At 43.2% G+C, this 26240-nt stretch overlaps 1 protein-coding gene across 1 annotated transcript; it reads right to left on the bottom strand.

The window, feature by feature from the left end:
- Positions 1–27: 27 nt before the first annotated feature.
- On the bottom strand, positions 28–22513 carry DLST (dihydrolipoamide S-succinyltransferase). Its single transcript, XM_053601782.1, has 15 exons — positions 22393–22513; positions 21797–21830; positions 18776–18824; positions 16209–16264; positions 16006–16080; positions 15750–15805; positions 14672–14783; positions 12941–13096; positions 12495–12571; positions 11590–11687; positions 7291–7421; positions 5696–5769; positions 4288–4371; positions 3703–3870; positions 28–1597 (listed from the first exon to the last, which is right to left on the bottom strand). The coding sequence occupies exons 1-15, from the start codon at positions 22453–22455 to the stop codon at positions 1463–1465; spliced, it is 1368 nt and encodes a 455-aa protein (XP_053457757.1). The 5' UTR covers positions 22456–22513; the 3' UTR covers positions 28–1462.
- Positions 22514–26240: the final 3727 nt, after the last annotated feature.

Raw genomic sequence — 26240 nt, forward strand, 5'->3', positions numbered from 1 at the left:
AACCAAAAGGAACACAGATGCAGGAACCCTGTTTGAGAACATTTGCCCTTTAATTTGCATTTAAAATCAGTTTCTTTAAATATTTTAGTTACAAGTTCTGAATAGTGAAGACATAGCAGATGCTGCAGGCACTCAGTATTGGCTTCCCCCTCCCCTCTCCCTCCACCCCAGGCCTTGCTTCTTGGCTCAAGATACAAAAGGACACTCTACTCTAACTAATGGCCCCAGTGTCAAGTGTCAGCAGCCTCAGGCCTGGATGCAGGTGGATATAAAGACATGAATCTCAGTAGCTTTCATAACAAGATACTTGGATTTAACCATGCTCCAAGGAATTCCAATGATTGTGCCCAAACCTAAGGGCAGTGCCTTAGAGATGACTAAAGCCATTTGACCACTGTGTACTAACACCTTGAGGCTGGTCTCTGCCACAGTCCATCCTCCCCCAGACCTGTGTCCTGCAGAGGAAAAGCCAAGGTTCTGCTCCTTAGGGCTAGAACGCAGGAAGGAACAGAACCACCTCTTCAGTCTACTTGCTTATACCAACTTGAATTTAAAAGCTCAAGTCAACCTGAGCCAGTCCAAAGGAGGCCTCCCTCCCAAGTCTCTACCAGGATCCCCATGCTCCGTCCTACTGCCATGATGTGCTAGAATCTGTTCTAAGTGAGAACAATGTGCTAGAATGATTCTTAGCAGCATAGAAAGGGTTTGGAGAGGGTTGGCACAACTACAGCAATGTGTGATTGTGCCAAATGAACCTTTCTGGTGTGAACCTATGATGGAGAGTGAGGGCAGGCCTGGGGTCTGCTACTCTGTGATTACAACATACGACCTCATGGTACCTCTGCCCCTCCCCCCACCCAGATCCCCTGGTCTGTGCTTCCTGGAAGAGGTAGAAGAGGCATCTTGAAGTCAGTGACAGCTGAGAATGAAGGTGCCGTTTAAGCAGCAAAGCAGCACCTCTTCACCTGTGTTCAATACCTCCACACAGGTGGAATCAAGTGAGAATGTGCACAGGCAGGACAGGGGCTGCTGTGAGCGTGGGAGGCACAGCATCCTCCTAGGTGTCTCTGGAGAGCAGACAAAAGATAGAAACGTAATCACATGGTCCCCGGTGGTTTCTCTCTAGTATACTGGTACTGGGGAGAAGCAAACTCAACTTTGCAGAGTGCTGATTGAAGAAAGGCAGGAATATTAATGAGCATCCATTAAGGCACTCTCGCTCTCTCAAGCCCAAGAAAATAAGATATTTGGGGGTAACAGATGGGTACAGAGAGGGAGAGAGCCTGGCAGGAACACCAAGAAAAGACCTGCAACTGCTGGTTAGATAGTGCCCTGCTTCCTTGATTGAGGCCAACAGCATGTGCCTGCCTGTCACCAGGCTAACCTGGGACTGATAAGGGGACAAGGAGAAGACTGGTTTTCAGTTCCTGCATGACCAATTTGTAGGGCATGTGGCTTCCTCCTAAAGGTCCAGAAGGAGGACTCTGGGATCCTCTACTGCTGCCTTGATTTTGCGGAGGAAGGTCACAGCCTCTCTGCCGTCAATCAGCCGGTGATCGTAAGTCAGTGCCACGTACATCATGGGCCGAACCTCCACCTACGGAGAGGAGAGGTCAAAAGGTCTCCCTTCAGCAGGTCAGAGAAAGCCCTGCTGGAGAAGACGAGCAAATATGGCCTGTAGGAAAGTGTAGTCCAGAACTTTCCCTATTGATGCTGCCACTGGATACTGACATTTCACATACCAAGCCCAAGACTTACCTTCAGTCTAAAACTTTCCCATTCAGAAACTAAGCTTAACCAATGAAAGTCTCCTCACCTCCTCATGACTGCCTTTTTTTCTGAATTTTAAATTTTTTTTTTTTTTTTGAGACACTCTCAAGCTGTCGCTCTGGGTAGAGTGCCATGGCATCACAGCTCATAGGAACCTCAAACTCTTGGGCTTAATTAACCGATACCGATTTTCTTGCCCCAGTCTCTCAAGTAGCTGGGACTACAGGCACCCACCACAACACCTGGCTATTTTATTGTTCTAATTGTCATTGTTGTTTGGCAGGCCCGGGCTGGATTTGAACCCGCCAGCTCCTGTGTATGTGGCTGGTGCCCTAGGCGCTGAGCTATAAGCGCCAAGCCTTTTAATTTTTTATTTTTGAGACAAAGACTCACTTTGTCACATTCAGAGTGCCATGGCACCATAGCTTATGGCAACCTCACTCTTGGGCTCAAGCAATTCTCTTGCCTCAGCCTCCCAAGTAGCTGGGACTACAGGCACCTACCACAACACTCGGCTATTTTTAGAGACAAGGTATCACTCTGGCTCAGGCTGGTCTCAAACCTATGAGTTCAGGTAATCCACCTGCCTCGGCCCCCCAGAGTGCTGAGATTACAGGTATGAGCCACTACGCCTGTCCTCTCATGACTGCCCTTAAAAAACAAAAAATAGGGTGGTGCCTGTGGCTCAGTGGTTAGGGCACTGGCCCCAAATACCGAGGGTGGCGAGTTTGAACCCAGTCTCGGTCAGCTAAAACAGCAGTGGCAACTGCAACAAAAAATAGCCAGGCATAGTGGCAGGTGCTTGTAGTCCCAGCTACTCAGGAGGCTAAGGCAAGAGAATCGCTTAAGCCCAAGAGTTGGAGGTTGCTGTGAGCTGTGATGCTACAGCACTCTACCGAAGGCAACAGAATAAGACTCTGTCTCAAAAAAACAAAAAATAAACTCTTCCCTCTAACTTATCTGTTGCCTACAGAGGTGGTTTTCCCTTCAGTTCTGGCTACAAAGAGTTGCTTCTTTGGGGTAATAATTAAAAGTTAACCCGGGATATGCAAATTCTCTGAAATTATATGCAAATGTGGTTGTGGGGGGCCTTTTCTGGGAAGATCTATGGATTTTGGATTCACAAAGGAGTTAGTGACCCCAAAAGATTCTAAACCCAAAAAGCTCATGCCTATAATCCCAGCACTTTGGGAGGCCAAAGTGAGATCATGTGAGCCCAGCAGTTTGAGACCAAACTGGGCAACAAAGCCAGACCCTGTCTCTAACAAACAATTAGCAGGGTATGGCGGCACATGCCTACGATTCCAACTACTTGGAAGGCTGAGGTGGGTGAATCACCTGAGCCCAGGAGCTTAAGGTTACAATGAGCTATGATCGTACACCACTGCATTCCAGCCTGGGCAACAGAGTGAGACTCTGTCTCAGGAAAAAAAAAAAACCCAAAAAATAAAAACATCCCCCCAAACATAAAGCCATCACCACAAAAAAACTTCCTATAACATATCTTCTAAGAGGCAGCTCAAGCCCCTTCACTTCATTCCCTCAACTCCCAGAGAACCTCTAAGCTTCATCATAGACTGCTGTGCATCACTGTCCTGTTTCCCAGAGGCAAGAAACGATCTAAATAGTACAACCCACTGCATACAGCCCCCAGACAATGGAGCTTGCTGACTGGTCCCAGATGAAGAAACATGCCTTCTCAGCTCAGTGTAGCTCTCCTTCTGTAGGTCTGGGATGGGGTCTGAGAATTGCATTTCTAACAGGTTCCCAGAGGATGTTGATCCACAGACCATAATTTAAGAATCAGTGCTTTAGCTACTAACTAGAAACTAAGAAATGGAACTGAGGCCTGAAAATTATAGTGAACGTTTATAATGAGATTTCCCTGTCATTACCATGAGCCACCAGGACTCTAGAAATGATGGTTCCTACCTTGCCTCCCATGGCCACTGGCCTATCGAAGATGCCGTGCATGCCCAGGATGGCAGACTGAGGGGGGTTGATAATGGGTGTTCCGAAGAGTGAGCCAAACACGCCTCCATTGCTAATGGTGAAAGTGCCACCATCCATATCTTCAATGGCAAGTTCATTCTTTCGGGCCTAAAAACATATTTCATAATTAAAATATTAAGCCAACCCAGTTTCTTTCATCCAAAGAAGCCCAAAAATCTTGCATCAATAGTATAAGCTGTAGCTTCACATGATAGTTGTTCAGCTGAGGTGACTCTAATACTCCAGAGAAAAGGCGTAATTCCATAAAGTTGAGGACTTCAAAGAGGACCTTTTCTTTTTCAGTGGGTCTCATTTGATGAGATTTCAGTCCCAAGAGCACAGTAAGCTCCACCAGATATCTGTACTTAGCTTTTACAGGACCTGCCTTCCTCAGGAGCTGCGAGCTTCTCATAGAAGCGAGTGAGGTTCCAGTTCCATGAGTACTGCTTACCTGTAAGCCACATCTCCTGCAGGCTGGGCTCCCTCAACTGCCCCAGCCCAGACACAGGCTTCTTTCTACTTTACCTTCTCTCCCAGTTCACTGATGGTCCGTTCAATGTCTGCATAATTCATAGCTTCTACATTCCTGATGACAGGAACCACCAGACCCTGAGGGGAGTGAAAAGCTGCTTCAATCGCAAATAGTGCCCTCTATAGTCACTACTCCTTTGATTCCACGTCAATGGCATCCTCTCCTCAGAGGACCTCATCACTCAATGTGATTAACAGAAAACTTACAATATTTAGGCTTAATGTTAAAAGACCTTAGTATGGTTAAAAAAAAAATAGGTTACTTTTACTAACTCCCTTCTAAAAATACAGAATTACAGAAATGCTTTCTCCTGTGCAATCTGCCTTTTTTATTTTTTTTAGAGAGACAGTTTCATTCTGTTGCCCAGTTGGAGTGCAGTGGCCCAATCATAGGTTATTAACCTTGAATTCCTGAGCTCAAGTGATCATCCGGCCTTAGTCTTCTGAGTAGCTGGGACCATAGGCATTTGACACCACCATACTTGGCTAAGTTTTTAATTTTTTGTAGGGACAGGGTCTAGGCATGTTGTACAGGTTGGTATCAAACTTCTGACCTCAAGTGATCCTCCAGCATTGGCCTTCCAAGTTCTGGGATTATAGACATGAGCCTCATCTGCCTTTCATTCTTTTCTTTCTTTTTTTTTAAGACAAAAAGCCAGGTGGCACCTGTGGCTCAAAGGAGTAGAACACTGGTCCCATATACCGGAGGTGGCGGGTTCAAACCAGGCCCCAGCCAAAAAATAATAATAACTCCCCCCCCCCCAAAAAAAAAAAGACAAAAAGCCCCTCTCAGGTTGAGCATAGTGGCTCACACCTATAATCCTAGCACTCTGGGAAGCCGAGGCATGTGGATTGCTTGAGCTCACAGGTTTAAGACCAGCCTGAGCAAGACCTCAATTCTAAAAATAAACTGGGTGTTGTGTCGGGTGCCTGTAGTCCCAGCTACCTGGGAGGCTGAGGCAAGAGAACCACTTATGCCCAAGAGTTTGAAGTTGCCATGAGCTGTAATGACATGGCACTCTACCAAGGGCATCAAAATGAGACTTTGTCTCAAAAAAAAAAAAAAAAGCCGCTCTGACACCTAGGCAAGAGAACAATAGGGTCATCCTAGGTCACTGCAACCTCATTTTAAACTTCTGGACTCAAGCAATTCACCTGCCTCAGCCTCCCAAGTAGTTAGGACTACCACTGCACCGGCTAATTTTTCTATTTTTGGTAGAGACGAGATCTCACTCTTGCTCAAGTTGGTCTTGAACTCATGACCTTAAAAGATCCTCCCACCTTGGTCTCCCAGAGTGCTAGGATTATAGGCGTGAGCCACAGTGCCCAGCCTGATCCGCTTCTTTACCCAGATACAGTGAGGGTGTAAGGTCAGTGCTCTCCACCTCCTGTTCCAACATACCCGTGGGGTGGCCACTGCAACACTGATGTCGATATAATCCCTATAAACCACTTCTTTGGTTGCATCATCAATCACTGTGAGAGAAAAACACATGTTATAACAACTCCCCAAGCTAAGGCTGATCAGGTAATATTTGCATTAACAGAGTAAAAATCTTCAGTGCTTGATACAGCGTAGGCTGACCAATCAACGTGAAAACTGCATTATGAATGGCAACTGGCACTCCACATACTCCCATCCTAACCAAGTGAGTATCTCCCAAGTCCTCTACCTGAGCCCAAGCACAGAAGCATCCATTTCTTTGGCAGCCCTCACAAGGGCTCAAAACACTTGTTTACACAGGACAGGCGTACACTAGGATCTTATAAACTAGCTCTACTTAAGCCCTCCCTTAGCAGGGAATGTCTAAAGTTAATAAGTGCACCAAAAAAGGCAAATTTGCAAAGGAAAGAGGGTGTCAGGATGTCACCCATTCTGCTTTCCATTCTCAACAAGGAGAGGAGGGAAGGAGAGCCAGGAAGAAGTAGGGTAGTCTGACTTTAAACATGTTACCTTGAGAAATGGCAAACCAATAGTTGAAAATTTACATCTAGCACTTAGGGGAAAATAAAGGCTTGGGAATCTTTTCCATAGAAAGAAAGCCTATGTTATGCTATTAGATAAGATACCAGGAAAGCATGTAAAGTGAAAGAAAGACCAAGAGAACTTTGAGAGAGGCCCGCATGTATGGGCAGGCAGGGTGGGGGATGAGGGGTTACTCAAAAACAAAAACAGGTTTACATTTGAGCAAAACAAAGACAGCCTCTGTCCCTGCCTAGAGCACACAACTGAATGGAAGGAATTAGGGTTTGTATTTCTAGATCCTAAGGCCCCGGACAGTGCTGACAACTATTTTTTTTTTTTTTTTTTTTTATTTTGGCCGGGGCTAGGTTTGAACCTGCCACCTCCGGCATATGGGACCGGCGTCCTACTCCTTGAGCCACAGGTGTCGCCCATAGTGCTGACAACTATTAAAAGTGTCACTGTCCTCTTTCCAATCTTTCAGGGAACATAGAAGTATCTCAAAAAGAAAAAAAAGAAGTGCTTATTAGGTCAACACTATGTCAATGACGTAGATGAGGAAAAAGGAAAGAAAACAATCACCAAGTCCACGAAAGAGAGGCCAAGTCCAAAGTTTCCTTCCCAGTGAGGCCTATTGACCTGAGATCAAAGATCACCCTGGAGCTTCACCAGGTGTGGAAGTCAGGATCCAAGATAACAGGTCCACGGGGTGGGGCTGGGGTGAAGGGCAGCTGGAACACGAGCTTCCACTCTGACGTAAGATAGCCTGGAGAGCTGGTCTGCCCCAGAATTGCTTGCTGCCAGTGCAGCTGCCAAGCTGTGCACTGGAAGAGAAACTATTCTGCACAGCTGGTGGGGAGAAAGTAATCATGATGCCATTTCAGAAAGGTGAATCAGGAATCCCTGGAGAAGATATTTATATTTCTACAGTATGAAATAAACAGCCTTGGTCTGTTGACCTCCCAAATATGAGAGATCTGTGTTCATACACCTACCTCCCAGAACCGCTGCAATTCTGCACACAAGAGACTCACCTGCATTTACAACAGGCTGCTCCTGCAAAGCAAAGGCTGAAGCCTTCACAAATGCTGACATGAAGCCTAGTTTGAGATTGTGTTTCTTCAGAAAAGCATCTTTGTGCCGAGCCCGCATCTCCTGGATATTACTGTAAAAACATATTACAAAGCAAAATGACCACAAACAAAGCCTTAATTTTGACTTTCATATGGGTTTCTAACTCCATGTACACAATTGGGTAAGCCATTCTCTTACTCTGTACTGTCTAACGTTAGTTCAAGTTTTGAAATAGTCCACGAGAGGTCAACACAATAACCTTATTCTTTTATAAAAACTGGATATAAAGGAATCAGGTCCAATCTCTCTTTAAAGTAGGTTGAGCCCTTTACAGGACTCCTTCATGTTCTTTTAAGTCACAAATTTTGTGACATATATGAAGAGATTATATAGCACAACATCCTTCCCTGGATGAGAAAATTGTGAGCTATCCAACCTGGAAACAGAAAATGTTTTAAAGCATAGACGTCTATAAAATAAGCAATATTCTTTTTATTTCTTGTTAGAATTCTTTTTTTTTTTGAGACAGAGTCTCACTATGTCACCTTCAGTATAGTGCCATGCCATCACAGCTCACAGCAACCTCAACCACTTGGGCTTAAGCAATTCTCTTGCCTCAGCCTCCCAAGTAGCTGAGACTACAGGCACCCGCCACAACACCCGGCTATTTTTCTGTTGCAGCTGTCATTGTTGCTTAGCTGGCCCGGGTTGTCTTCAAACCCGTCAGCCTTGGTGTATATGGCTGGCGCCATAACCACTGTGCTACAGGCACTGAGCTTCTTATTAAAATTATTTTAGGCTTGGCACCTGTGGCTCAAGCAGCTAAGGCGCCAGCCATATACACCTGAGCTGGCATGTTCAAATCCAGCTCTGGCCCGCCAAACAACAATGACAGCTGCAAACAAACAAACAAAAATAACAAAAATAGCCAGACGTTGTGGCAGGTGCCTGTAATCCCAGCTACTTGGGAGGCAGAGGCAGGAGAATTGCTTGAGCCCAGGAATTGGAGATTGCTGTGAGCTGTGATGCCACAGCACTCTACTCAGGGGGACAACTTGAGGCTCTGTCTCAAAAAAAAATTATTCTCAAAAACCATCAAACCTGATTATAAATTTTGACATTCCTAATTCCTGATAAGCAGAGACCAAAAAAAAAAAAAAAAAAACCCCAAACACCCCATTGTGTATGAGCTCCATGCAAGCACAAGCAGTCATAACTACATAGAGAAAGGTATAACCCAGTGTTCTCCCAGGCTTGTGGGAGAGTCAGTAGATTCATTCTTCACCTCTCCAGAGTCAGTTCCATCCACTGTTCCTTCAAACAGGTAATAACACCCACCACGTGCGAGGGTCAGGGCACCAAGATACAAAGATAATTAAGAGAGAGGTCTTGCCCTTAAGATTAGTTTAACAAATATGGTTTCCTCAGTATTTAGAAAAGTGGCCATGTGTGGTTTAGGCTTATCTCCTTCAGATTAAGCAGCAAGCCTTCTAAGAAGCCTTTGCAACGTAACAACAGCTTTTCTTCTTTTGGCACTGGTTTTTGTATATACACACTGCAGAGTTAGTGGCAAATGGCTTTCCCATCATCTTTTTCAGAAACCTCAGTATTTATTAAAATAAAATTCTGTGACAAAAATCGATTTGACTTTACCTCATGCCCACATGCTCAGTTCTCCCTTTCTCCCTATAATGGCCTAATTCGACATTAACATGAAAAATAAGATGCGGTACAATTTTTACTGCCCCCTTCAGATCTTGTTTTTTAGAAACAAAGTTTTCCTAAGGGGACTGATTGAATTTAAAATGCTTATTGTCCTAAATCTAACCATATTTAGTGCTAGGATTACCACCCTAAAGACATTACTGGTTCCCAAGACACAGGAGCTGCAGAAGAGGGAAAGAGAAGTGATAAAACATCTCTACTCTCAAACCTACCCAAATGCTATTGTCTGGTCATTAAGTAGTTTCTGTTTCAGAGTTCTGCCCTTAGAGGCAGAAGCTGGGACAAGAGGGTAAAGGAGGTCCTCACAGAAAGGTCCCTGGTGGGTTAGCTGATCTGCATGAGACCCAAAGGGCATTCGATCTAAACCAGATTACTGGCTGCAGGGAGACTGCAGGCCATTGTTAAGTGACACCTCAATTAGCCGCTAAAAGGCAAACCAGCTATTATACTTCCTTTCCAGTCAAAGCTGTTGGACCAACTGCATCTTTCAAGGCCACAAATATTTACATGTTTTGTCTTAAGAAATTGGGTACAATTTCAAAGTCCAATTCAATTTGTGTACAATTTGGCCCTAATGCACTGAAACATAAGCTGCAGCCTTTTGATTCATTAGTCAAGGTCCTTCCTTACATCCTATGGACAGGAGAGAAATCTTTGGCTTAAATGACATCCAGTCTCTTTAGAAAGCTTTCTAATGGAAGACATCTAGTAAGACAGGCCCCACCCTGTGAATGATGTCACAATACACTATCAAGAAACTACTCCTTTCTAATTCTTAGACCCCTTTCAAAGAATATCAAACTTTCCTGACAAAAAACAGACGAGCAGACTAACCCTTTATGACAAAAAGCAGCAAGGAGCTGACCTAAAAACATGATAATTTACCTCCTGGAATAAGTACATGCATAAAGTCTTAGGGTTGGCATCTAAAACATCCTGAAATATGAATCCAACCTTCTTTACCATTCTTTCCTATATATATATTCCTCAGAATAATTTTTAACTATTTCTCAAACGGGTCTTCTGCTTTCCCACCTGTATCACAGTCCACACTGTTATCATCAGAATGACCTTTCTCCACAAAACTACCTGACAAAATGCCAATCATTCCTGAAGGCCTTTTTAAAAATCTCTTTTCTCTAAGAAATCTTTCCTGACCCTACCACTTGCTACCTCTAACCTCAACCTCAAAATGAACTCCCTCACATCTCCACTTTATACTGATTTTTACCCTTCTGATACTTATTTTTTCTACATTTTGTTTGCATCCACACCAGATGGTAAGCTCTAAGAAGCCAGGGGCTGGGTGATTTACTCATCTTTGTATACAGTAAGCACTCAAAACATGTTTGTCAAATTTCTCTTCTCTATAGTGCTGATATGTGAACACATTGTAATCTTGAAGGAAACAGGTGAGTTAACATCTAGCTCACTACAGAAATGGGTACATGTAGTGAATTAGATTAGTGGTTAATAATGCTGAGGTTTTTATTTAAAAACGCATTTGGAAAACATTTGGCTATCAAACCTGGGAAAAGTGAAAGATATGACAAGCTTAGCTAGGCAGTTTCACCTCCCTGATTTTGAGTCACTTAGGGACATGCACAAGCAGCAGTCCCCGTGAGAAAGCAGCAGGGTTGGTGCTTTGGGTTAGTGAGTAGGGCGCCAGCCCCATATGCCGAGGGTGGTGGGTTCAAACCCAGCCCCGGCCACACTGCAACAACAAAAAAAAATAGCCAGGCATTGTGGCGGGTGCCTGTAGTCCCAGCTGCTCGGGAGGCTGAGGCAGGAGAATCGCATAAGCCCAAGAGTTAGAGGTTGCTGTGAGCCGTGTGACGCCACAGCACTCTACCCGAGGGTGGTACAGTGAGACTCTGTCTCTACAAAAAAAAAAAAAAAGTTTTCCATTCCAAGGGGTAAGCATAAGCTCTACTGATCTGGTTGTCCCATCTCTGCTTGGCAACCTGACACTAGTCATCAAAGTGTAAAACTATTACCTCTGTCATTTATCAGAAATCATAAGACATAGGTTTAAAAGTCAAAATGGCTACGCCTCTGACACAGAAGAGGCAGGCACAGTATTAGAAAAGTCAATTAAGGGCGGCACCTGTGGCTCAGTGAGTAGGGCGCCGGCCCCATATACCGAGGGTGGCGGGTTCAAACCCGGCCCCAGCCAAACTGCAACCAAAAAAAAAAATAGCCGGGTATTGTGGCGGGCGCCTGTAGTCCCAGCTACTCAGGAGGCTGAGGCAAGACAATCGCTTAAGCCCAGGAGTTGGAGGTTGCTGTGAGCTGTGTGAGGCCACGGCACTCTACCGAGGGCCATAAAGCGAGACTCTGTCTCTACAAAAAAAAAAAAAAAAAAAGACAAGTCAATTAAGAGATGAAGTCAATGGGTTATTCTGTGTAAATCAACACCACAAACAAGTACCTGTTAAGTTAGGTTTGCAATCAGCACTAGTAGGGCCTGAGACCGGTTCAAGTATTCTCCAAGAAAAAAGGGAACAGGGGGTAAAAGGGACTAGAGACCTCACCTCATGTCAATCTCATTGAAAGTAGTCAACATTGCACACGTATTTTGGGCCTCCTTCAGACGCTGAGCAATACGCTGCCGCATTCTGTTCATTTTTTCCTAAAAATGAAAGTGGAACAATCACTGACAAGCTGGTCTTTCTGAGTTAAGCATTCCCCGTGTAGTCAGAAAGATTAAAGAGGAATGGATGGCTAAGGATTACAGCATCTATGTACAACAGCACTCTGGGCCTCCCTTGCTTGTGGTGGTCTTCCTCTTCTGAGCAGGAACATGAAAACATAGGCCAAAACTACTCATTCAAATGTGCCTGAAGTCTGACCAAGAATGGAGTCCTGGGAATAGTTTGATTAAAAAACCAAAACAATTTATGAAAAGAATGTGGTATAGGTTTAGCCAGCATAAGAATCACAACATAAAGGGGAAGTTTTATTGATAAAGACTTGCATGAGAATAGCTACTTGTGGAATGGAAACTCATGAGAAACAAATTTTTGAGGCTATTGTATTTTTAGGAAGTATTCTTAAGCAGAGGAACCCACACTCTTGACCATACTTCCTTGAGGTTTTGTGTCTGCACTTGACAGCTATTTGCTACTGAGCAGTATCCCTCAGCTACAGCTAAGTATCCCGGAAGTCTAGGAATAGAGTTCTCTAAACCACCTCTCTGAAATGTGTGACATCGTGGGAGGGAGGGGGCGTGTTACTAAGCTACCATCCCTTGCAAATATTTTACTTACCCAAGGCATTTCATTGGTAAGCATAGTATAGTGGAAAAACCACAGGACGAGTGTTCAGAAAACCTCAGGTCTTAGTCATATCATTTGATGGTTATGTGACTATGAACAAGTTACTTCCTAAACTCCATTTCTTTGTGCTTATTTCCTGGAAAAGGCCCTCAGAGGCTTACCCGATGTTCTGAACGTACACCTTTGCCAGCTCCTGGCTCAACTAGATGTGGGGCAGCAGTGGGCTTTACTGCAGACACTAAAAATGAAGAGAGAAGGTACAGCTGCATCAGAGAAGGAAAGAAACATCTTCTGAGTACAGGCCAGTGCATTTATACTCTACTGCTGGCTAATCCTCAAGATATTCTAAAAGGTATTAGTATCATTCCGACTTCACTGATGAACAGTCTTCTCGGAGAAGTTAACTAGCCTAAAGTCACACACCTAGTAAACAGAATGCTGGGATACAGACCCATGTCTTCAGATACAAAGTCTAGAGTTCTTTCTACAAAGCAGCCAACATGGCCCATTCAGAACCATGATGAGTCTCAGACTTTACCCAGTGAGGGAACATGATGTTAGATGAGATGGTCTCCTATATAAGGAGATATGAGAGCTGAAGGCTTACCTGGTTTGCTAGAAGCAGGTTGTGATGGCGAGGGCACTGGTGGCATCTGAGTGGGTATGGGTGCTGCAGGGGGAGGAGGAACTGCTGATGCTGTGAGCTCTACTTTGGGGGCTGCAGCAGCAGGTGCTTCAGCTGGCTTGGCCTTAGCAGGAGCAGCTAGAAAACAAGAAAGATGGATGCCATTGGCCCTGTCTGGAATGAAAAGCAACCACATCATATATAGTAAGCAAAATTTAGTGGCAAAAGCTCTATCTCCAACCAATTAACAAATGTCCACTGGGTATTTGTTATATGCAAGGCATTGTAAGACACAATGACAAAAGGCATTATTCTCTATTCCCCTGGTCCCTAAATGCCCCATATCAGATAAGAGGCTCAATTTGGCTGCCTTCCCAATTTCACAAATATGTACTGATTATCAAATTCAGGAAGTACTTTTAAAGCACCTACTAAGCCGAAGGAAATACAAACTTTCAATCAAAGAAAGCCCAGGCAATTTAAATGTTAAAACATATACAACGGCTGGGCACCCATAGCTCAGGGGTTACGGTGCTGGCCATATTCTCTGGAGCTCGTGGGTTTGAACCTAGCCCAGGCCTGCTAAACAAAAAACAAAAACACAAAAAAAATAGCTGGGCATTGTGGTGGGCACCTATAGTCCCAGCTACTGGGTAGATGAGGCAAGAGAGTCGCTTAAGCCCAAGAATTTGAGGTTGCTGTGAGCTATGACGCCACAGCATTCTACCAAGGGTGACAAAGTGAGACTGCTTCATTAAAAAAAAAAAAAAGAAAATAAAAAACATACACAAACATATTTCTGATTATGGTAACATTGATAATAATGTTAAAATGGGAAACTATTAAAAAAATGAAAGTTTATAGTAGAGCTCAAGGCATTAAAGCATTTTATCCAGGATGACTTTCATAAATCAAAGAGGTGATCAAGTCATAAGTTTACAGCTTTAAGTGAGATGTATATTCTATCTTTTTCACCCATCTGTTCATCACATCCAGTTTTACAGTTGCGATGTATTCCTTCAACAGAGAGACTCATTCTTATTTCCTAGCCTTCTACAATATATTTTTTTCTACTTGGAGCTTCTGGTCTTGCCCTGATCAACCTCAATGATGCAACTATTCATCATGTTTCTGCTTGATTAGTTTAACAATGAGAAAGAAATAGACTTTAGTAGTTATAACATTTAACTAAGAGTCAGAGAAAGTTATTTTCTTTCCCAATTTCTAATACTGACAGTGAAACCCAGTACAAACTGCTGTTTCTCATTTCTTCCCAAGAGAACCACAATCTTTCTTAGAAATATAAGAGCATAGATGTGAATAGAAACTACAATGAAATCCTCCTAATAGACAAGGGCCATCTCCTTTGAACACCATGTCAATAATCAGAAAGTTTAGAATTTTGGAGTATTTCAGATTTTGGATTTTCAGATTAGAGATGTTCAACCTATGTATCTTTAAGAAAAGGCCCACCAAAAGAAACATCCATGGAAAAAACAGCATCTTAAGTTTTTTTTTTTTTTAAAGTAACCTTTTCTTCTAGAATTTGACATTTAAAGTTCACACTATATAAATATTACCCTCTTTTCCCATCAACTAAGGGAAGCTGGAATGCCAAAGAGTCTTTGAGGTATCAGGGAATTAGTACATCATGCTCAGTCCCATCCCAAAGGGGAACACTGGAGACCTTGACCACCAGGAGAACTTCTTTACCACCAGTTTTCCTGAGCGTGAAAAGAGGAGTGCCTCCTTCAACTTTTCCGCCGTCCGGTACCAAAAGAGCTTCAATCACGCCATTTGCTGGTGATGGAACCTGCACAGATGTCTGGAAAAGACAGAGAAAGCGTCCAACTTTTTATCCAACATTAGAGAATTGTACAGAATCAATTAATCTCATCAATTAAGACTCATCAACCAAGATGAGTTACAAGAGTTGAAAACATATACAAAGTCTGCATATAGAAACATCTAGTCCGCACTTTCAGAGTAAGAGTGTTGGTAAGTTATTGCTATTGTCAAGATTCACCCTTTCTCAGAAACAATAGAGCAATATTTAGTCAATATGTTTCCAAGTGATACATGAAAAACTAGAAACAGCTCATTCAACCACACACGAAAAAAAGCTATAAAACTGCTAAATAAACTATGTGTTATACACACAACACAATCTAAAATTAAACTGAATTTTTTTCTTTTTTTTTTTTTTATTGTTGGGGATTCATTGAGGGTACACTAAGCCAGGTTACACTGATTGCATCTATTAGGTAAAGTCCCTCTTGCAATCATGTCTTGCCCCAGAAGGTGTGGCACACACCAAGGCCCCAAATTTTTTTCTTTTTAATGAGTTAATCTAACACTTTTACAATCAAGATTAGGGCTAGTTAAAAATTATCTTTATTCTCTGTGATGAGCTTTTAAAAAAATTTTCTTCAGACAACAGTTAAATACCTCTTTTTTTTTTTGAGACAGTCTCACTATGTCACCCTTGGTAGAGTGCTGTGGCTTCACAGCTCACAGCAACCTTAAATTCTTGGGCTTAAGTGATTCTCTTGCCTCAGCCTCCCAAGTAGCTGGGACTACAGGCACCTGCAACAATGCCTGGCTATTTTTTGTTGTTGTTATTGCAGTTGTCATTGTTTAACTGGCCCGGGCCACATTCGAACCCGTCACCCTCGGTGCATGTGGCTGGTGCCATAACCACTGTGCTTCAGCCGCTGAGCCTAAATACCTGTTTCTTTAAGAATCTAAAGGAAGACCATCAAACATTGGCACTAATGTAGGACAAGCCTACCTTGTCAGTTTCAATCTCACAAACCACTTCATCTTCCACAACTGCATCTCCAACAGCTGAAAATATAATTAGAGACTCTGTTAGGGGGAGGCCTCCAGTAGCCACAAAACCCTTTTTGACAGATGTGTTTATATAAGACCCTTTCCCTCAGGGGTAAAGAAAAGGGTAGAGCCATAAATTCCAAGTTATCATGGAGGGGAGGAGAGACTTTTAAAAAGCATTTAAATTTAAGATGTGTGGGAAAACTAAATCTTACCTTTCTCCCACCTGACATCTCCCTCTGTGACAGATTCTGCAAATGCTGGGGTTTTGACTGTAATTAAATCATCCTCTAGGAAAAAAGCAAAAAAGGAAATCACAAGTAGTCCATTTTTCCCTTTTAATGTTTTTCTTTAAGTAAACTAAGTCAATTATTGCTCTTCCAATTAAAACTCCATTCCCAAGAAGGCAGGTACTTACTGCACACAGCCGTAGTTCTGAAGAAGCGAACACTGAGGACGCTACTGCTGTTAATGCTACAAAAGAGACACGAAAGTAACTCCTTTAGCAGATAAGCCACTTGCAGATTAGTCTACTTAAGGCTCCATTGGTCACCTTCCCTTGAATTCACCTTCCCTTGATTTCTGACCACGGATGCCCATCAGTCACTCAGGGGAAACTTTTTTCAAAGTTCACATATCCAGGCCCCAACCCCCCGAGATGCTGACTCAGCAGATCTGGAGGAAGGCCTGATGACCAGGGTGACTTCAACAGTGAACTACTCCTGGGAGCACACCACCATGACCTGCAATGCATTGCCAGCTCTCACAAAACGGAGCCTTACATTTGGGTCTTTGAAGGAAAAAATTCACACCTTGGTCCTTTGCAGAGTCACCAAAAGGACTTAACTTCTTATTTAGCTTTCTTTCTTAACTAAATCCAAGATACATGGTGTGCCCTCAGGGTACATGTCATTGTGCCAGGTATAAAAGAATTTCTGACCTCAGGATTAGAGATGTCAATCAGATAAGGCAGCAAGATGATATCTAACAACTGGGAAGTAAAACAAAATGCTATGCCAAAAAACAAGCAAAAACACCCCCAACAATAACCCATATGGTATCTCCTAGTCTGTTCTCTTGCTAGGAGGCAAGACGTCAGTCCATTCTGGACTCATTCAAAAGGAACCTCAAACACCAGACATTTCTGGTAAGACATTTACCTTAAAAAAAAAAAAAAAAAGACATTTACCTTAAATAATATAAACTGGAGAATAATATCACCTGGTACGCAGAAAGCCATTAACAGTACTTATCATAGGGGAGTGAGAGATTTAGACATATAGGGTATAATTTTCTGTTATATGCATACACAATGATTTGGACTGATGAAGAGTTTCACTTTTACACTTCAAGACTGAACATTCTAAAATAAGCACCTTTATAATAGAAAAGACAGATTTGAGTTTCCTTTTGATTTTTTACTTTTATAATGTCAAAGTAACTATAACATCTATGTATAATCAAGGAGAAATGTAAGTTATTAAAAAAAAAACCACAGAATACAAAATGTTCTGCATAAAGTTGTAACCATGTAAAATGACTTGCCCATGGGCAAGAACTATTAGGTAACATGCAAAAGCAGACACTGCTCTGTAGGACACCCAGAAACCTGGTAGGCTGGCTATGTCTGGGAAGAGGCATTTGGTGGCACTAGAGGACAGGGATAAAAGTCTTCTCATAAATAGCCTTTTTACTTTTTTAATTCTGAACCATGTAAATGTATTACCTATTAAATAAAAACAAAATCAAAAATAGTTTTGTAATCAAAGATTTTAAAAATAAAGTGGATACCTCAACCACACACAACACAAAAATAGATATTAGACTAGGATGATACAGTTGGGATGATCCCACCCAAGGTTAGTTTTTTTCGTTATTTACTTTCAAATAGTTATTTGTTGTATTTATTGCAGAGATTCATGATTACCCCAGTTTTCATTTAACTGCATAGAGTAATACATTTTGAACCAACTTTGAAATTACAAAAGCACTAGATCTTCCCTGAAACAAAAAGAATGTTTACATAATATACAATAGATTTTACAAAATGTAATCTTGTAACCTGCCTTTTTCCACTTCTCATAGTGTGAGCATGTTAACATACCATAGTTTAACCAATCCCTTGCTGCTTGCCATTTTGAGAGAAACCTAGGTATACCAAGAGTACTTCAGTGTAGATTCTTAGAAATGGAATTGCTAGGTTAAAAGGCACACACAAATCAAAGATTTATGATTGCCAAATTGCATTCCAAAAATAACACTGGAATCCATACTTCTGGTACTGGAGCACAGCATTTTCTCAAATTAAAAAAAAAAAAGCATCTCATTGTAATTTACAGCAAAGAAGCTAATCTGTTAACCCTTCATTTTGAAGATTCTCCCTGTAGAGAAAAGTACCTTGATAGCAGTTCAACAGGTTAGTAGAGAGCATCCTCTCATCACCACTCTGAAAATACTTGGAATGCAAAGCAGTATTTAAGCAACAATTATAAGTAGAAGTTAATGTGAAACACACATGTGTGGCCTTTCTTCAAACTCTGCATTATGTAATAATAGCATTGTGTCCAAACCAAAGTCCCAGGGCTCAACCATTTATGCTTTCACTGTTTCTAAAAATAAATATACTACCAAGAGGATGCTCTCAATCTCCACAATAAATGTAAGCTCTAGGTCCTTAACTGCACTGTATCCAACTAGAGTATTTTGGAGCACCCTTCTATGTCTATTCCTATAAAAAAACAATTCCAACTTTCATGATATTCTAAACACCCATTTAGAGGAGGATAAGCACACTGCTGGTCTAACACTTAACAATGGGCTAATGTTCAAGGTGTATCACACAGAAAAAAAATGAACATCCAGGTTAGGTTTAGGAACACAACATAACTGCCCAAATTTCAAGGTCTGGAGGGTAGTGAAGAATCAGATAGTCAACTTTACAAAATACCCCATGGCCACATATGTGTACTCCCAAGGGATACTTACACAATCTTCCTGTTGTCAGGGTAACCTGGTCCCTGGCATAAAGAGACCCCTGCAAGAAACAAATCAGCTCAACCAACAACTCTTATTTATATAGGATACATGCTAGGAACAGAAAAGAGGTCTGTTTACTCTCTAACACCAAAAACAAGCAAGATATACAGGCAAAGATATAATCTTTATCACACAGGGTCCTGCTTTACAAACTTTTCCAAAGTAGCCTTAATGGCAGACAGCAATGGGGCTTGGGGCTGAGAGTAGGTATGTGCTGGGGAGAAAAGGGGAAAAATCTGATGGCACAGCCCAAAACAGTTCTATAATCTTATTAACCTTGAAAATCCCTAAATTTTCATTATTTCTATGTTTTCATAATAAAATGTCTCTACTCCCAACTCTTCAAATACAACTGAAGGTTGAGAAAAACACATGATGTCTTATACTCTGTGACTGCGGAGTTCGAGTGGATTGGGTTGGAAATCTTAATTGCCTGAATGCTAGTAGCAAAGATAGGCTACTTAAGGCCCAGGGTCACCAGCCTGTCCCAGGACTGAGAAAATTATCTCCCCACCTTACAATTTATTGTCTTCCATGCTCCTTCTGAAGTCTTCCATTCTGGTTACTCTCAATAAGGTGGGAGCCCCCTTTCTGCCCACCAGCTGTCCTTACCATAGTAGCAGGGACTATAGGTGCCCACAATGCCCAGCTTTTTAGAGATGGAAGTCTTGCTCTTGCTCAGACTGGTCTCAAGTTCCTTGAGCATAGGCAATCCACGGACCCCAGCCTCCGAAAGTGCTAGGATTATAGGTGTGAGCCACTGCACCTGGCCCCCTAAATATATTCTTATGTCTTATTTGCTTTCAAATCAACAACGCTTTCTGAACCATAGGCATAAGAGACACCAAATAAGGGACCGCTCTCTTATGCCCACCTCCTCACAAACATCCCCAAAGATAAGGAAGCCAGTCACCTCTATGTCCAGCAGCCAATGACAAACTCCAAGCGTGGCATTTCTCTGAGAACAGCCAGCAGCCCATACTGATTTTTGAAACCCTGAGTCTAAGTCAGCGTTTGTTTTATAGCAAGTTTCATTTGTACAGTGCTTTACAGTGGTTTATAAAAAGCTTTCACATAATGCCCTCAATTTGATTCGAGTCTTACACAACTCTCTAAAATGGAACAACCATCTGCCATTATTCCCATTTCATATATAAGTAGGGCTTCTGGAGGTTAGTGACCAGCCCAAGGTTAAACTCTGAGCCAAGATGCAAACCTCTAAGTCCAAGGCTCTTTCCACCATTCTGTCAGATTGTAAGAAAAATGTTTACTGACATTTTTCAGGATTTTCATTTGAAAAGAAGGTTTATTACTAAGAGACCATAATGAGCTGACACTTGTGTTAGATGCCTTATGTTCTCATGACACTTAGGTTAAAGTCCAAACACTTTATACTGTCCTGAACTATCAACCCTCCCTATCTTTCCAGACCAATAGGCTTTCTTTTCATGTCTTTGACTGTTCATGTCCCTTCCTGTCTGAAAACCTTTGCACAAGCAATTTCCTTTGCCTAGATTATTATTATTATTTTTTTTTTTGAGACAGAGCCTCAAGCTGTCACCCCAGGTAGAATGCCGTGGCATCACAGCTCATAGCAACCTCCAACTCCTGGACTCAAGTGATTCTCCTGCCTCTACCTCCCAAGTAGCTGGGACTACAAGCGCCCACCACAACGCCTGGCTATTTTTTGGTTGCAGCCGTTGTTGTTGTTTGGCGGGCCTGCGCTGGATTCGAACCCGCCAGCTCAGGTGTATATATGGCTGGCACCTTAGCCGCTTGAGCCACAGGCGCTGAGCCTGGACTATTATTTTCTTGGCTTAGTCTTCTGTATTCTTCAAGTCTCTGCCTAAATGTCACTTCCACAGGGAAGCCTTTACTAACACTGCCACGGCATTCCTGTCTTCCCTAGAGGGGGTGCTATATCATCACACCCTTTACTGCTCTTTCATAGTAATCACAAAGTAATTATGTCCTTATGGGTGCATAAATGTCTACCTGCTATCTGCCTCTACAGGTAGCCCATAACATTATTGAGGGTAAGAGACCATCTGTATCCCTGTGACCTAGCACAGTAGCTGGTATATAGTAAGTGTTCGATAAATTATCTGTTGAGTACTTAAGTAAACACAACATGATAGGTTAGGATTTCAGGTTGAGTTAAGTAGACCCAGCTTGATCAAGACTACAATGAGTGACCTTGCCCAAGGCACCTAACTCTCGTCTTGGGTTAATGCATTTGTAAAACAGAGATGACATCTGTTTTGTGATGATTAAAAAATGCACAGAAGCACTCAGGATGATGTTTGGCTTAAAGAAAGCCCTAAATAAGACGGACTCATTCAACAAGTACCTATACCAGCCATGTAATAAAAAATAAACTACATGACACATATTAACAATAATTTTTAAAAACTACTGAGAAACAATCTAAACTTAATTAGTCCCTAAATCATCATCTATGTCATGCTACACTCTCCTGTAACCAAAATGCTCTGCCAAATCACCCTTTTCTCCAGTTCCTAAATACTGTCAGTTTCTCTCCTCAGGCTTCTTTGTATGTGCTCTTCTTTCTTTCTCCCGTTCTTCACTGGGGTGGAGCTGTCACATCCTCCAGGTCACAGCTTTAGCATCAACTACTCAATGAAGTCCCTTCTGTCCACCTTATTTGCTTCCTTCTCAGCATTTACCAAAATTTGTGATTATTCACTTGCTAAGCAATTTGCACTTTGTCTTTACTACCAGCTTGTGAGCTCCATGCAGGCATGAATAATTAACTGCTGTATCCTTACTGAGTACCTAGCACAGAATCTGATGCACAGTAAAAACTCATTAACTACAAGCTGAATGACTACATGATGGTTGTTCTGATTAAGCAGCTTTTTGTTTGAGTCCTCTCAGAACCCCGATTTCCTTACATACTGCTCTGCCCCCGAGGAGAGCATTTTAGGTGACGGCAAGGGCAGAACTTACCAGGCAGGGAACGTCTCCCTAGAGGGCAGTTCCCCTGTTGAGAAAGAAGACATTATCGACGTCACCCAAGATGAAAACGGCTTTTTCTTTTAAGTGCATTCAAAACTGTCCAGTGCTGGTGACAGGTGAATCTCGTAACTCCAAAGGTAAACGCAACACACGGGCTCAGCAGTCCCAATCAGCACACTGGACCTGCCAAACTATCTCAACTCCCCCACAGGACCGATGCCCACTGGTTTAGCAGAACTGAGGAGACAGGCCCCTGCATCCTGTTAGAGGACTCCCCCGCGCCTCCTCCCTAACTCTTGAGTCCAACATCGGACGGGCGCGGCTCCTCTGCTCTGGAGGAGAGGGTGGGGTACAGCAACAGGACACGGTCGGCGCGGGCTGCCTCAAGAAGGCAAGGGACCGCTAGGCACCGCAAGACGGCCTGGAGGGCGAAGGCGGCCTCGGGCCACTCAGCCCGCGCGGCCTCCGCGTCCCGGTGCCCTTGGTGGCTGGCCTGCCTGGAGCACCGCGCCCATACGTTCCAGGCCGTCTGTCCACCCATCTGCAGGTTGCTCACCCACCGGGGCCCCAGCTAGGCCAGACCGTACCTTCTGGAAGGCAGACAGCGAGCGGCTGAACGCCCGGGACACGCAACGAGACCGGGACAGCATCGCGGCGGCAGCGGAGCCGAGGGCGGGCGGACACCGGATATAGGGCCCGGCAATAACCGGAAGTGAGGCGGACCGCAGCACTAGCTGCGCGGCCAGGGGTGTTTGGAGCGAACCACTGGCAAGGCGCGGGGACGACTCTGCAGCCCCCGCCGCAGCCTGGCGGCGCTTCTTAAGCAGCGTACGGGTGAGGCGCTCCCGGATCCCGCTGCGCTCCCTGCCAGCGTGGGCTGATTCTCCTTGTTCTGCCTAAGACTGCCTGGCAACCAGATCGCCCCCGGCGTCAGGTCTTCCCCGACCTTTCCGCGGAGCCGGCTCTGAGCTGGGTGCCCTTCTCTCCTGGGAACCGGGGGCACCATTCTGCCTCTGTACCACGGGAAGAGGGTGAATGGCGGGCGTTGGCTGTGAACTCGGACGTTGGCAGACAAGCCTGCCTGATCTGACACTTGTGTGGCCTTGGGCACAAGACGCTGCCTGTCTGAGCCTCAGGTTCCTCAACTATAGGAAAAAAAAAAAAAAAGCACATGTCATTTGCCTGTCTCCCTAACTCCGAAACAAAGAGAGTCCCAGAGAACCTTTAAAGCGCCCCTCTGCCGTTTTAGGAGCTGAATATATCTTTATCCTTCTGCAACATCTGATCTTCCCCAGCCCCTACGCAAACTCTCCCCAGCTGAATTAATTGTTCTCCATACATCCTGTGCATTTTGGAAATTGTTCGTTTGTCACTACCCTTTGAGTATAAACTAATCTCATGGAGTTTATATTCTGTCTTCTTCACTACTGTTCGGACATTGTCATACTTTAGATGTTCAATATCTGTGAGTTGAATCTGAGTCTCCATTCCGCCCTCTGCCTCAAAGTGAAAGCGCACAGCACCCCTCTCCCTCCTCAATTGCTCCCTTCAATTTAGTCTTCAGGCCCCTGACGAATCACCTTAATAGTTCACCTTCTTAATAGGCATTCCCTTGATTGAATTAATAACAAGGGAATGTATGAATGAATGAATCACGTGGTGCCTGTTGGTGATGTTTTCTTCTTTTCTTTCTTTTTTTCATGATGGTTTCTTTATCTGAGTCATTTTGCCTTGTCATTGGAACCATAGTGCTTTCACTCACCCAAACCCCTAAAGCCCTGGCCCTGGAATTCTGAAGGATGGGCAGAACCCCTAACTAGAAATAAAGAAAACATCTGTGCCCTGCTGCTGCCCATGATCAAGTCCTCAGTATCCTTCACCTGGATTGTTTTAAGTTTCCTAAGCAGGCCTAAACCTCCCTTCTCACTTTCTCTAGCTCATCCTTCACACCTGTGCCAAAGATCTTCTGAAATGCAAACCTATCCCTGTCCTACTCCCCTGCTTAAAAGTTTTTCCATTGCTCCTCCCTGTCTGTAGGAGTAAGTACAAACCCCTCATTTTGACCAGGCACTTTATAATCTGGCTTGCAATGGTGTTCCCATCCTCTCCCCCAGTTCTCACAGATCTGAGCTTTGCTCATACCACATTACTGGTCATCACCCTGCTATGCTATTTTACTCCTTCACATCTTTGCTCAATCTATTCCCTTCCTCTTATTTGTCTAGGGAATCCTAGTCATCCGTTAAATCTTTTTCTGAATCCCTTCCTAATCTCCTCTGGCAAAGTTATCAAATAACTTTTTCTTCCAAAGCATTGTGTCCGTCTCCATTGTACTGTATTCTAATGTCCTGCTTACCTGTCTGCCTTCTCTATCAGGTGGAACAGCAGGAGGAGGAAATACACTACTTTCTACCCAAATCCTCCACACACAGCACAATGTCTAGTACACTGTGGGTACTCAATAAATATTTATGGAATGATTATATACGTCCATGCTTGTAACACTGCTAGACACAGCCAAGTAATCCAAGACAGTAATCAGAACTATGGTAATCTCTTGCTGGGGTTGCTGTTAATATTTCTTAGGTAGCTATGTAATTCTTTCACAGTTTTTAATAATTAATTTTTGAAATTCTAATTATTCTTAACCTAACTTTTTTTTTTTTTTTTTTTGTAGAGACAGAGTCTCACTGTACCACACTCGGGTAGAGTGCCATGACGTCACACAGCTCACAGCAACCTCCAACTCTTGGGCTTACGCGATTCTCTTGCCTCAGCCTCCCGAGCAGCTGGGACTACAGGCACCCGCCACAACGCCCGGCTATCTAACTTCTAATAGGTTTAGAAGTTCAAGCCTGGTTTTAATCTGACAAAGCATTTCTCCCTGAGTTTTAGTGATCACCCTAGTTAATCTCAGATGTTATAGTCCTAGACACCACACACACACACCAGTTCATGCAAAGTCCTCAGACAATACAAGTTGAACTGATTTCCTTGAGATTCACCTATGAGCTTCCAGGGAGTCTGAGGTGTAAGCCGTAAGATGACACCCTCTTCTTCATTTAAAGCCTCTAAGGACATGGCATCATCTATTGGGACAAGAGTTCACAAATATAAATTATAGCAGAGTTCAAAAGCCAATTTTTTTTTTTGAGAGTCTCATTTTGTCACACGTAGTAGGGTGCCGTGGCATCATAGCTCACAGCAACCTCAAACTCTGGGATCCTCTTGCCTCAGCCTCTGGAATAGCTGAGACTACAGGTGCCCACCACAATGCCCAGCTATTTTTAGAGGTCTTGCTCTTGCTCAGGCTGATCTCGAAACTGTGAGCTCAGGCAATCCACCTGCCTCAGCCTCCCACAGTGCTGAGATTACAGGCATCAGCCACCATGCCCAGCCTCAAAAGCGAATTTTTACAAACATTTCCATTGTAAAAGTTAGATTCAGGAGAATGTATTAATCTATGTATATAGTTCTAAGAAAAATCATAAAAGGAATTTCCATATTTGCTGCTCAGCTTAAAGAATGAAAAAGCACTATGTGGCCCCTCAATCCTACTGAATTATATACAGTACTAACCATCCCCCGTTTTCGTTATAGCTTCAGTATGCATTGTCCTAAACTATACAAGCCTTTGCCTATTTTTTAAATTGAGAAAAAGTGTTTATTTTCAAATTTTTTAAAACATGTCTTTTTAGAAAGGTTTAAGTGGCTCAGCTAGTGGGTAGCTCAACTAGAATAATAGACGTGGCATTCTCTTTCCTTACTTCAAATCCCCCAGTTTTCCTGCACGTGGTCTGAACCATACACTCACATCTTTGCTTATGTACTTACGAATTTTACTGACCAGATGGTAGGTGGGGTTATAGCCTATCCTTCGATCTCTGGGCTCTGTAAAATAGGAACTATGCCCTATATTCACTCTGTATTTCTTGTGTCACCTAGATTCCATCTATCTGTCTATCTCTCAGTTGTAATTTAAAATAATGGTGATGAACACACACTGAAAATCTAGACCTTATTTTTGTTGTCTTTTGGGATTTGGCGGGGGGAGGGATCTATTTTTGATCTTAATAGAAGTGGAATAACACTGCCTATATCATTCTGAGACTAACTTCTTTTGCTCAGCAGGCTGTTTTGAGGATTTATGCATGTTGATAAGTTGAGCTGTAGTTTATTGATTTTCGTTGTTGTATTTCACTACATTTACCCCACTTCTCACACTGAAGGAGGCGGAGAAGGCAAAATTTAGGTGATGTTTGGGGGGTAGGTGGATTTGGCCAATGAGTTCTCCCCAGCTCTGTTAGGGACAGGTGCTTTTGGCCCAGCAACCAGACTCCCCAACAATGTTCAGATCTCTGCTGGAGGGAGAGGCTACTCTTTCCTGTAGATCTGAGGTGCCATAGTTTGGTGTGAGGCTGATTTCAGTCTCCTC

This window comes from Nycticebus coucang, chromosome 9 (assembly GCF_027406575.1).
Source record: "Nycticebus coucang isolate mNycCou1 chromosome 9, mNycCou1.pri, whole genome shotgun sequence".
In the NCBI taxonomy this organism is placed as follows: Eukaryota; Metazoa; Chordata; class Mammalia; order Primates; family Lorisidae; genus Nycticebus; species Nycticebus coucang.

Bases quoted from the DNA above. Each gene is read 5' to 3' on its own strand.
- DLST (XM_053601782.1), bottom strand. From the start codon at position 22,455: ATGCTGTCCCGGTCTCGTTGCGTGTCCCGGGCGTTCAGCCGCTCGCTG. The intron at 7,422-11,589 runs GTGAGGTCTCTA...ATGTTTTTACAG, and splicing joins TTCAATGAGATTGACATGAG to TAATATCCAGGAGATGCGGG. The intron at 3,871-4,287 runs GTAAAGTAGAAA...ATATGTTTTTAG, and splicing joins TCAGTGAACTGGGAGAGAAG to GCCCGAAAGAATGAACTTGC.